Below are 13,383 nucleotides of genomic sequence, written 5' to 3'. Positions count from 1 at the left end.
GCGGGGATGAGAGTCATTCCAGATCCAAACTAATGCTATAGGAAATGGAAACTCTTGCTAGATTGCTCAGTCTTACTTCCACTGTGATTGGATTTGTAACCTTAACAAGGAAAGGAAAAGGGAAAAAGGAATTAATTCATTGAAACTGAGATGTAAGAAACATTTTCATTAAATTTTAAATGTTACATGTTTGCCATTTGGAAAGTTCTCTTTTGGCCTTAACCCTGAATGGGACCTTTCTTACAAGGGGAGGGAAGGGGAAGAAGATAGTCAGGCAGAGGGGACATAGGCAGCAGGCAAGGGGTAGATAGCAGCAAGAGGAGTTGGGGGTGCAGTCTATGGTAGTGCACCCACTTAACATGTGCAAGGCCCTGGGTTCCATCCTGGCACCAAAAAAGAAAGAATGCAGCAAAAACATCCTGAGTGAGATCTGGTATGTTAAATCTCAGAAGCTAGAATACACCTTTCCCAATGTATCCATAGAATCTACTGCATTCCAAAACCTTAAAAAAAAAAAAAAAAAAAAACTTCCTTTTTACTCACACCTGTGCAGTATAACACATCTGTCTACATTTTTAGTTTGGTCACTTCACGTGGCTACTTTCCTAGGTGATCTAAACACACATTTCTGTACTCCTTTGACTTGAGAATAACCAAAGCTTTGCATTTCGAAGTTGGTGAAATAAACATCCTCATTTTAAAAGTAATCTCAAGGCTGGGCTGCTGTGGCTCAGTAGTAGAGCACTTGAAAGGAAGGGAGGGAGGAAGCAATTCTACTTTTACAGGAGAGGGTGATCGCTGAGTTTTATTTCAAGTCAAGAAATTTTAGCATCTAATGGATCAGGTGTCAATGAAACTTCTCCCGGCTCAGCCATGCCCACATTTAAAACTGGTAAAATTAGAAAAAATGCAGAATCCCTAGAGAACAGAGAAAGGCCTACCAAATGGAAAGCAGCTCCAGCTACTGAAGGAATACTTCCTTCTCTAAACCTTTTGATCCTTCTGATCCCCTCTATTTTTAAATACCTTTTCCCAAGTAAGTCATTCATTAGACTTTGGGAAAAGCAAAGCCTTATAGTCTACTTCTAGTTGGTTTTTTTTTTTCTTTTCCCCCTAATCTCATTCCATCACTTCTAGTTATACTTCCTCCTGTGGTGCTAGTCACTCTCCCCACTTATTGTTTACACCCTCCTGACATTCATAGGTAATAATCACATTCCCTCCCCTTATTTTTTACTCATTTTGGGTCTATATATTTAGTTCTTCTAATCCTGCCTCATAAAATTATCCTCTCAGCTTCTTAGTCATGCCTGCCATTTTTCTTTGAACTCTTTCCAGTTTGCCTCCAGAAGGTAATGAGGTGTCTGAAATGGAATACAGGTCTCTAGGTGTGGCTTCACTGAATCTGTGTAATAGAAGGGCATTCTCCGAGGGGTAATGCCCAAGGCTAACCAGCCCAGGGGCATTTTGTCATTCTCGAAAAGCTGGGGTTATTCTGTCAAGATCCAAAAATTTCTATATTCCTGCACTGCCAGCAACAGCCAACTGCATTTTTCTACCTGCTGCCATAGCTCATACTGTTTTTCCACTTTAAATTACCCTTTTTCTGTTCATTACTGCCAACCTCCACATTCTTTGAGAAATTTCCTCCTCCCTCTCCCCTTTCTGCTTAACTAAAGACAGTAGTATTTTAATTTCTTCTTCATTGTAGGTATTTACTGCACAATTTTTTTAGTTTTATTGAGATATAATTCACATACCATACAATTTTCCCATTTCAGATATGTAAGTCAGTAGATTCATTATGTTCTCAGAGTTGTGTAATCCTCACCATCATCAGTTTTCAAACATCTTACTGCCCAAAAGGAAACCCATACCCATCAGCCGTCACTCCCAGCTATTCCATCCTGAATGAAGCAGCCACCTGTCTACTTTCTGTCTGCTTTACTTTTTTTGCCTATCTGGCCATGAAAAAAAATGAGGTCAGTCAAACATGGTAGCGTGCATCTGTAATCCTAGCAATTTGGGACACTGAGATAGGAGGCTCATGAGTATATGTTGGCTCAGCAACTTAGACCCTAAGCAACTTAGCAAGACCCTGTCACAAAATTTAAAAAATAGAAAGGGATGAGAAAGTAGCTCAAGGGTAAAGTGCCCCTGAGTTCAACCCCCCAGTACCCAAAGGGGCGTAAATTTGTGGTATTTTATGATTGGCTTCTTTCACTTATAAGATACACTAATATAACGTAGTTTAAATAATGTATCATACATAAGGACTTCATTTCTTTTTATTGGCCACTCAGGTAATACTTTTTGAGTGAATATTTTACATACTTCAGTTTGTCTCTTCTAATAGTCTTAGAATATTAGAATTATAACTTTAAAACTACATAACAGGTATTTATGTTGAAGGGTATTTATATTGAACCTACTGTAGTCTTAATTCTCACCCTCAAATGCTCTGGTCTCTTAGTCAACATTTAGCAGAAGGAAGGGTACTAGGTATATTCCTCGACTTTTTATGTTTGATAATTCTTGATTCAGAGCATCTAGATTATAACAGCAGTGGAATTAGAATTTGGTTCTCTTTGCTTTTTAATTTCCCTGCTCTTTCAGGGTGATCTTATCTATTGGATAACAACAGCAATAATAATTTTAACATCTAACATTCATCAAGCATTTTTAATGTGCCAGGCATTACACTGCACTTTATATGACTGTTTCATTAAATACTTGAAACAACTCTGAAACAATGTTATGGCCCCATTTTACAGATAAGGAGGGGTCAAGTTCATATAAATTAATAATGGGCAGAGCAGTCATTGAAACCCAGGCCTCCTAACCCCAGAGCCAGCGTTCTTAACTACACTTTATACTCAGTTTGTTATTTCCCTCTTTTCTTTACTAAAACCTGCACTTCCTCAAATTGTCATCCCCAGCTGGAATTGTTAAAAATGGTTTTCTATTCTCACTCACTGAACTCACCTTTGAAAAAGCTGATGTGTGTGTTCCTCCCCAAGGCCCTTGAGCCTCCCTTAGTTTTCAGCCGCCCCAGCTCTACTGGGCTTGCTACAGTAGTAGCCTCTTGAAGTAGTCTTCCCTCCACTCAATCCAGCATGTCCTTCTTGTCTCCTAATGCATCTTTCTAAGAAGATGAAGGTGCTCATATCACTGTACAGTTTTAAACTTGGACTTCCTCTTTCTTGGAGCTTTGGTTTGGGTTTGGGTTTTAACCAGATTGCGTCTGAACTCCCTAGCTTCATGTACACAGCCTGGCCCTCACCTGTCTTTTCAGCTGCATTCCTGTCACTCTTCCCAGTCCCCTCACCTTGGCCTCCAGCCATGCTGTGTGTTTCACATTTCCCTAGTCTGTGCCAAGCCCTGCCTCACTCCACACATCTGCATTTGTCTCATCTGCTCCAAGGCCTTTTCTGCCTTTGATCTTTCAGACAGACTCCTCTTTGGTTCTCAAGACCCACATGCCAGGCACCTTTTAGTAACACCTTCTCGGTCTCCTCCAAGAGGAAATAGTCATTACATTCCCCTCTCAGCACATGCTTCATCCTGGCCCTTACTGTGCTGGGTTGTAATTTGTCTGTTAATATGCTTGACTCCTCTGTTAACCTAAATGGGTTCAGGACAAGGACCAAATTCATTCATCTTTCACTACCTAACACATAGTAGGCACTCGGCTAACATGCTTAAAGGAATGTCAAAGAGGGTGTTGAAAGCAAATAGAAAATTAGAAATATGCTTACTTCTAAACATGTGGACTATCTTATATCTCTCAAAATAATCTCCTTAGGTAAATGAGCAGGCCAAAGAGTCTAGTGTACTAAATAAAAGCAGTAGAGCAGACGCAAAAGTCCTTTTAATTATATGTGTCCCTAGAACAAGGAGCACTGCGATAGCCCTCAAACCGGGGTGTAGGGGGGAGTTCCCACCGCAACCTGGGTCAAAGGGACTCTTCCCCAAGGGGGGAGAGCCCTCCAACCGGGGTGGTGGAGGAAGCCCCAAAAGCACCCCCGGTCGAGGGGACTCGTCCTCCAAGGGGGAAGAGCCCTCTAAGGTTAAGATTCTATTTGAGGACATAAGAGCCCCCTCCCACTACTGAATGTGAGATTGCAGCACAGTGGAGAACAAGACACCACCTAGAATGAGAGGAAAGTTGAATCCCAACTCTGCAGGTCACCAGCTTTGGGCTTGGAACTAGTCATTAACGTCTTCATTTTCATGAAGAAATATTTGATGTTTACTTTTTTTTTTAAAGAGAGAGAGAAAAAAAATTTTTAATATTTATTTATTTTTTAGTTATCGGCGGACACAACATCTTTGTTTGTATGTGGTACTGAGGATCAAACCCGGGCCGCTCGCATGCCAGGCGAGCACGCTACCGCTTGAGCCACATCCCCAGCCCCTTGATGTTTGCTTTTATACTTTTCAATTTTGATGAAGGGAGACTTCACATAGAAAGCACCTCTTTTGTCATTTATTAATAAGCAATAATTCTTAACTCAATGTAAATAGTTTTTAATTTTACCTGAAATCCACTTCTCCTTTCCCTTTCAGCTTCAGGATGAGTTGGAAAAAGGCGAACGGGACAATGCAGAACTGCAGGAGTTTGCCAATGCCATTCTTCAGCAGATAGCAGACCACTGCCCCGACATCCTGGAGCAAGTGGTCAATGCACTGGAAGAGTCGTCCTGACCCTGCTTCATGGGGAGTGACCAGCCCAGCAGCCCCAGAGAGGAGTCAAGAAAGGAAAACTATGAGGAATAGGCATCCAGGAACTTCTTAGCACCATACACTACAAACCACATGATGTCTTGCTCACTTGAAGAAGTGCGATTCCAGCCTGTTTGTACGTCTGTCATCTTGCTCCGCCTTTCTGCTTTAAATGTTGTCTCTACACTAATGTCCTTGATGTCCAAGGTGGTAAATGACCACATCTCTATGAAGAACTAGCCTCCAATCATCAGCACTGGGGAACTGGGGAAGCTGGTGGCTCTGTTCTTAGAGGGCCATGAAGTAGAGTCCACTGACCTTCCGTCCTCTGATGTGAGAACCAAATCTGAAATATCCTCAGAGTTCAGCATGCTGAGAGAATCCTCACCGTGGGCCAGAGAGTTGAGTGTTGGAATATCACAATGGGTGCTTTCTTCTAAAAGGGTAAAAAAAAAAAAAATCTCAAAATGAGAGGAGGGAAGGAGATCAGAGACAATGGAAACCCAACTCTTCTCTTTACGGTCCTGTTTTCTTCTCCTGTGTAGTGTTTTACACAGGGGGGGCAGTCAGGCTTCTTGCAGGCTTAGCAGGCATTCAACCCCAAGTTTTAAATCTTCATCCCGGTCCTGTCTGTCTCACTCTTCTTAGCTGTTCCTCAGTTCACAAGAGGAGGATATGAACAGTTCTTCCCCTGCTCTCCCTTGTTTTTTAAGACCCTTCTTCTTATGTTACTTCATCACTAGGTCAAATACCTCTGTTTGAAAGAGAAGAGGGGTGTGACACATGGAGCCCTGACATCACCACCTTCAGCCTTGCTGCTCTAGAAAGTGATCTTCTTCGGGTCAGTTAGGCTGGTTTCTCCGGAACATCTCCCAGCATGCTTTCTGCCTCCACACCCATGTCCCCAGCTTCTGCTCTGCTGACATGTATGATCTGTCCCTCACCCTTTTACTTTATTCTTGACTTCCCTTTCAGAATCACAGCCCCATGCAATACATAGAATCTTCTTTTGACAAAAGTGAATTTGACTTATCCCACATACATTCCCTCAATTATTTCTGAGAATATTTATGAAATGGCAACTGCATGCAAGTCAACATGTTAGACACTCATTGTTGAAAATGTCTTTTCAGTGAGGAAGAGAGAGAGTGGATTCTTTGAGACATCTGATTGAGTCAAAGCAATAAAAAGCTTACCTGTTCCCTCCCTCAGCTTCCCCCCCCCCTTGCTGTGCTAGGGATTGAACTCAGGGCAGCACACATGCTGGGCAAGTACTATACCTCCAAGCTGTATCTCCAGTCCACTCCCCATCTAGAAAGTATCTTCTAGAAAAGTCTGTCACAAATCAGCGTTTCTCAGTATCATAGAATTGGTGGTTTGGGGTGACGGTCCTTTATTTGCCTGCAGGATCCCATTTGTGGTGGTTCAGAATTTTTGCTATTGTTACCCTTAAAGAGTGTCTGCTTGTGGACAGTGATTTCTTAACACATTGCATTCACCTCGTGGACCAGCTCCTTGATGAAATCAAAAAGTCAACCCTACAGTAGCAAATCCAGTTGAAGAACTGGCATTTCAGAGGACATTTTGCCCAAGGCTTAGACAATGGTAGTTGTGTAAAATATATATGTCACTGAGAAATAGAGGGCTTAACCCAAATCTGGCCCTTTGACCACCTCTACCACCAGGAACCCCCAAACACACAAATCTTCTCATAAGAGTTGCTGGAATAAATGTTTTTGTCTTGCATTTTCTCCTCTGTCCTTCCCTAGTTACTCACTAAGAGTTTAATGCTGCCTGTGAAGTCCACTGCATTACTTAAGCATCGGCCCATTGATTACCCAATGGGGTCTTTACATAGTCACGTCTCTAGGTTTCCTCCTTCCCTGCCATAACACAGTCCCTTCCTACTTGAGAAGCTGTGGAGTGTTCCTTATCAGAGGTTTAAATGTACTCTACTCATAAACCTTTCACTGAGATACTTCCTGATGGCTGAGCTGGGCACAGGGGCTACAGGGGTTAGATGGTAAGTGGTGGTCATTGGTGGTCAGTTACCTCAGTTCTCTTTATTTACTGCACTGCTCATAAATCATAGAGAAAGCCCTCAGTATTTCAGAACTGGAGTATTAGAATCTCTTTACCCTCTGTAATGTAAAGAACTGAGGTATAAAAACAGCTTCACAGGGCTACAGCAGAGCAGAGAAAATAGAAGAGCCCATGTCCACAAAAGCAGCCTGGCACAGGCACTGGCCAGCTTCTCTGGCTAGCAAGGTACAGCATCAAGAGGCTTCCCTAGACCTTTGGCCCTTCTCATCAGAGGCCATGTTTGGCACCTTGCCCATGTACTGTATTTATCACTGTCCTCCTTCCTCTTTCATTTCAGTCTTTCCCATCACTTCCCTCCAGAAAGACTTAGGAAGCCCTTTGTGTCAGGTGCTTCTGGGAAGAAAAATTTCTGGGACAGACATCAGCTGTCTGGTATCTATGCACCACAGTGGTAAACTCCTTGATCCTTCTTGGGTGATGATCTGGCATCTCAAATGATTGTGGGGACAGTTTAGCTAAAGTTAACAGTGAATATGGCCTGCCTTTATATTGTAGGGGCAAAGTTAATTTGGTTTCTATCATTGAGAGCATCTTACTGAGTTTAGATAATTCATAGAGCTAACACCTACTAAATGCACAACTCCCATCACACTGGGACTTGGTCCATGACCCTCTGTCATTCATAGTTTCACAAGGCCACTCACTGATCCAGAAGGTTTATTGCCTTAAGGACTCACTGCAGGTTGCCTACACCTTCCTCACATGTATCCATCCCATTGGCAAGTCTGTTGCCCTTTAGCACTTCACATCTGCACCCCAAATCAAGGTCAGTCATGAGGAGGACTAGAAAAAGAGGGTATGGAAACCAACCTGGGACTCATGACAGAAGAAATACCATGTGAGTTTCTCATTTTTTCATATACCTCTATCCGAGGTATTCATTGAGTCATTGGAAAAGTATCTGAATTGAGATTTACGAAGACATGTATACCATTTGAAAGGGAAAAGACTTCAAGTGAGCTTTAACATACTAAGAAATATGAAGGGAATCCCCAGATCCACCTCAGCTCTAACTTTTGTTCTTGTTTGTATCTTACTGTCAAAGAATATCTAAGTGAGTCTCTCTTCCTTAAATGTGGGCTTTAGAAATACTAGGAAAGCAGACTGGACCTAAGACCACATTCAGTGTTGCTAGTGACAATGTGACTTGCAACTTTTTGTCAATTGAAATCTATTTGGTATTCCATGAGGAGCTCATTGGCTCACCCACTCCCCAGAATCAAAAGAGGGAGGGGAAGTCACCACAGAGTTTAGTCCACTGATGTCCTAACATCCCATCCCTCATGAGGGTCCAGATTGACATTTGGACTTGCTATTAGGGAATCCTGCTGGCCCCAGACACATTTTGTGCCCACCTGTTTGACTGCATTACTTACGCATCAGCCCATTGATTACCCATGGGGTCTTTGAGGAAAGAGCAAAGCAAGAAATACTTCACCAATAGAATGTGACGCTCATGTGGCCTTTCCTAAGTCCCAGTGGACCCTGAGTCAGCAGTGTCAATGACTTTCACATCTGCCTCCCCAGCCTCATCTCCCTACTGCAGAGATCAGACCTGAGGAGAAAGGGCAAGAAGAGAATGGACTGCGTGGCAGCGAGCCACCCTCTGCAGAGCCCACAGGCCAACCCTCCACCACTGCCAATCCCTGGGCTTCTCAGGAAGTGACTGGAAACATTCAAAGAAATGTTTTTTAAAGAATCTGCAATTTTCCCCCATGTGAACTAAGATAAGAAGAAAACATGCATTATAGGGGAATCCTTCTGAACAAAATGGCTGTCTTCACCTACTCTTTTTAAGCAAAAACTGTTTCCAAACTTTTTAGTGTCAAAACTGTAACCAAGTGTCTCCTGATTTTTTCCAATGTGTTTGGCGCGTGCTGTGACCCTGTTGTAGGTATTTCTCCTCCTGCCCCTTTCGGAAGAGAAGTGGTTTTAAGAATTGATTTGAGGGAGTGGACTTCTGACCCATCCCACCTCCTCTTTCGTTTCTCTGCTTGTTGATATTGTCTGTGTGATCCAGAGAATCGGGGCAATTACTTTGTGTCCATTGTTGAAAATATTAAAATATTAAAAAGTAGTTGTAGAACTGAAAAATTAAAAGAGCTGTGTTTTTAAAATGCAAACCAATATCATTTTAATAAAGGAATTCAAGCTATGGGGCAGCCAAACTCCTCCCCGTCCTCCCTTTGGCCAAGGTGGCAGCCTGGCCAGCCCCTTGGGAAACACAATGACCATACTCCAGGTAGGTGACTGCCTGGATGCAGCTGACAACTGCTTAGTCAAAGGAATGAGAATCTGGGGGTTCAGAGACTCAATTGTGCCAGGATTTTCCTATATATCCTCAGGACCTCTGAGTAGAGGTTTTAAAGTTGATGACCCAGAAGCACCCTAACCCCCATGTTGGTCCCAGCCCAGTGTGCCTATACTGTGTGGTAACCTGGGCTTGACTCTGAAGCCCCTGCCTGGCAGGTCACAGGACCTCTTTCCTGCCCACTTGGTGCTATATCATCCAGTGACCATCCAACAGGGCCGACACTGGCCCACCTGGAGCCTGCGATCCAGGTGCAATGGATTGTACTAGAACTCAGTTCCTTCTGACTTCAGACCCTAGACTTCCTTCCCCTGAAGCTTTTTAGACCTCAAGTTGCCTGGGTCTAGGCACTCTCCCTTGGCCCCAGAGATGCCATGGTCAGGAAAGGAAGTGAACCATGTTAGAGTGAGATAATCCACTCCTGGACCAGAGCACTCCGGCCCAGCCCTTCTTTCCATGCCACAACAGTATTGCATCCATCCTCTAAAGCAGCTAGACCTACCTGGGGCACATACCAACCTTCTGGGCTGGTCTGCCTCACTGCAGGACCAGGAACCTGCCATGTACATCAAGATGTCCAGGATGGGGACTTGGGATTCACTCCCCTGCTTCAGAAGAGACGTGTTGCACTTTAGTGGGGAGCTGGGGAGCACTGGGTACTGGCTCCTTATAGCTTGAGTCCCTTTTGGTAACAGCAGCAGCAGCCTAAATGGTGGTATCTGTGATCCAAACACACCTGCTGCCTTCAACTGTACATGTATGTGATTGCTGGAGTCGTGTTGCCTACCAGATAACAACATTACAATGAAATTGTGTTCTGTTCAACTTTGCCTTGATAATTATTGTAAACACTTTGTTCGTTTTTTCTTTTTTATTCACAAACTAAATCCATCAGGAAATTATAAAGTTATTTAAAAACAGTGTGCTGCATCTTTCTTTGATTTTTCACTTAGTCTCATCATCCAGGCAAAACATTTCCTGCAATGTTGAAAAGACAGGAAAAGGCCAACAGTCCCCAGGACATCCAAGGTTGGGAGGACTCACAGTACCCCCCAGGCCTGCTGGGGTGTCCTCATCAGAGAAAGTCACATTTAGGTTCCCTGAACTCCAGTTATCTTTCAAAGTCTTTTCCAATTTCCTTTTTCCTTCTTTACACCTCAGTGTCCACACCAGGTTCTCCATTTCAGATCTGATTATATTCCAGAGCTTAGAAGAATCATCTGCCACTTGGGTAGTGGAGTTGTTCATGCTGAGGTGGCAGACCAGGCAGGCGTGGTCATGTCTCAAGAGGATTTTATTCAGAACTAAGATTTCCACTTCAGTGGGGAGTGCCCTGATGTGCTAGATCAGCCAGCAAAGTGTGAACACTATGAGTAAAAAGGAGTCAGGAGGCACCATGTGTGAAAATGGCTGTAATTGTCAGCTCTGGTACTGGTCTGAAGTCTTATGCACAATAAGAAATGATTCTAGGGAATTTATTTTATAGGAATGAGTTTTCTTCTTAGCTTCATGTCTGTGTCTACCCCGAAAAGGAATTGGCAAGCCTGCTTTCTGCATTCCCTTCCTCTCCTGTGTAAGCTATGATGATGCCCACTGAGTGGGTCTGGAGGACTCAGGTACTAAGAGTCAGGCATCTTTTTTGTGGGGAGGAGCATACCAGGGATTGAACTCAGGGGTCCTCGACCACTACGCCACATCCCCAGCCCTATTTTGTATTTTATTTAGAGACAGGGTCTCACTGAGTTGCTTAGCACCTGGCTTTTGCTGAAGCTGGCTTTAAACTCACAATCCTCCTGCCTCAGCTTTTCAAGCCTCTTGGATTACAGGCATGTGCCACCATGCCTGGCTCAAGCATCATTCTTCTGGCAGGCCTCCTAGTGCCCACTGTCCCCTTCTCCGTCTCTAGACAGGTAGAGGAGCACCTGGGAGGCAGGGCACTAGTACAGGCCTGAGAAACCAGTGTTGCCCATGATTTCATCATATGAAGCAGGAACAATTTTAACAATTTACTAGCAGAACGTGTATCATTCCACACAACATAAAATCACAACCACAAGGAGATGTGTCCACAGAAAGCTGTCAAACTACACGGTTTCCAGGGTTTTCCATTCATCTTTTTTTTACTGTTTATTCACTCTGTGGTCTACCAGCACTCAATTGCAGATGAGTGGATACAAGGATCATGGGTTTGAGGAAAACGTATGAGCAGAACTTTCCATTGAAAATTCCATCCATTAACTTGGGGTTTCCTCTAAATTGGGAAAATACCACCATTATTTGATTTTTTTTAGGCAGAATATCTCAGGCTGGCCCCAAAATGACTAAGAACTCATTAGGTTCTAGTGAGGAGAGAAGCTCTGAGGAAGCTGGTCTGAGATCCAAGGCTTTCCTGGGTTCTAGAGACAACCTTGGACTTTTGACTTCTCAGTCTCCCTTCTGTAAAAGCCACAAGTCATAATGAAGGTAATACATGGTTATGTTTTTCCTTTTTAAAAGCTCCATTAAGAGCATAAATTATAAAATTGCATTTTCACATCTACAGATTATTTTAAAATAATACATTGTGTGTTGGAGAGGGGGCAACACAGAGGTTGGCCAATGAGTCAGTCATTGAGGCTGGGCTTTGGGTACATGAGGTTCATTATAAAACATTCTCCCTACTCATGTATGTTCATAATTTTCCTGAATACGCTATACTTGTCCCATCACCATTCATGGACTTCCCCCGGTACCCAAGCAATTGCCATTCACAAATTGCCATCATAGCATTTGGTTCATTACTGGGACTCCTATTTCTAGGCACCAGAGACACAAGGACCAGTAGCTGTGGTCTGTTTGCCATCTGCCAGGTTTGGTTCTGAGAACTGGGCATGGTTTATCCCATCTCATCCTCACAGTAACCCTAGGAGGGAGGTCTTGTTACCCCATTTTGCAGATGAGACACTGGTTACACAGCTGTCCCAAGGACAGACAGCTGTGATGTGGTAAGGCTAGAACTCAGACCCAGCTCTATCTGCAATCTATTCTTCACCACAGCTGTGACCACTTCCCATCTGGGGAGAAAACAAGTTCCAGGCACACCTGGTGTGAGAGCCAGGAGCAGCAGTGCTCCTGAGATCCTCAGCTTAGACCTGGCAAGATGAGTTTTGCCATCAAAGACATTCAAAGGTGAGGCGAGGCAAGGACACATGAGCAAAAACAGGGAGGTGGGGAAAGTATGTGGGGAGTGTGGGACAGCCAGTGCTCAGCATGGACAGATAAAGCTAAAGAGTAAGGAGGGGACATAGTGCCATATTTGTGGTGTGGAAGGAGGTGGGATAGGCCCATATGGTGAAAGGCTCCCAATGCCTAAATGAAAGGCCATCTTGGGATCATGATAAGATGGCTGCAAATAGAGTGCATCACACCCCGTGTACCACGACACTGCGCAGGTGAATAACGAGTTAGAACGACAAAAAGATATCTTGTCAGGAATTTACAGCAAAATTGGGGTGCACCGAAACCTAGAAGAAGGATTTTCATCACCGAGGACCTGTTATTGAGTCTCAAACGCGAGCCAACTGTGCGACCGGAGATCCAGGCTGACTGATCCACCGCTCGCCATGTGGCCCGCCCCGCAGCTACAGACGGCGGGGCGCCGCTGAGAAGCGACCAGCAAGCAAAGAGAAACAGTGCTACGGATTCTGTGGAGTCCTGCCGGCTGTGCCCTCACTGAGCTCCGGGCTGAGTTTGGGGTTTGATACGGGAAAGGAAGTGGTCCAGTTCTATCCCCCACAACGGAAAGTCCACCAAGGAAGCCAGTGGCCACCATCTTGGAGAGCTGACGTCACCACCGCCAGTTTCCGACAGATTGCAACAATAAAACAGTTGTGTGTTACTCAGCCCATCACCCATACAGCGGGGAATTCACATAAAATCTCTCCCAGGCTTTCCGGGGGAGGGATTATCAGAACGAGCCTGCATAGAGACGCAGGGAAAGGTGGAGACACCTGACCTCCAACTCCCCCTCCCATCAGCGGTGAAAACGAAACCTGTCTTGCCAGCTCTGGGGGAGGGGCAAACAGAAAAAAATCAAACAATAGGGTGCTGATTCCCAATAGCCACCCTCCACAACCAGCAAACTGCAGGCCCAGAGTACAGTTTGAACTGCCGAGAGGCATCACACAGGGGAAGGCCGGGCTAGCAGGAGAAGCCAGGGGACTAGAGGCCAGGCCCTCGCGACTGGGCGGCTGGAGACCACCCGC

The 13,383-nt window shown here is 44.4% G+C and overlaps 1 protein-coding gene across 12 annotated transcripts in view; it reads left to right on the top strand.

Moving 5' to 3' along the window:
- Erc1 (ELKS/RAB6-interacting/CAST family member 1) overlaps positions 1-10,059 on the top strand; it is a 1,605,700-nt gene extending 1,595,641 nt beyond the window's left edge. For all 12 annotated transcript variants that reach the window (XM_048787497.1, XM_048787503.1, XM_048787498.1 and 9 more), the window contains one exon: positions 4,570-10,059. In XM_048787497.1, coding sequence (XP_048643454.1) covers positions 4,570-4,707 — 138 coding nt within the window. In that variant the 3' untranslated portion in view covers positions 4,708-10,059. The remainder of the gene's footprint in view (positions 1-4,569) is intronic.
- Positions 10,060-13,383: the final 3,324 nt, after the last annotated feature.

Source organism: Marmota marmota, unplaced genomic scaffold (genome assembly GCF_001458135.2).
Source record: "Marmota marmota marmota unplaced genomic scaffold, marMar, whole genome shotgun sequence".
Taxonomy (NCBI): Eukaryota; Metazoa; Chordata; class Mammalia; order Rodentia; family Sciuridae; genus Marmota; species Marmota marmota.
The sequence above is the reverse complement of the archived record's forward strand: the minus strand, read 5'-3'. Positions and strand labels throughout refer to the sequence as shown.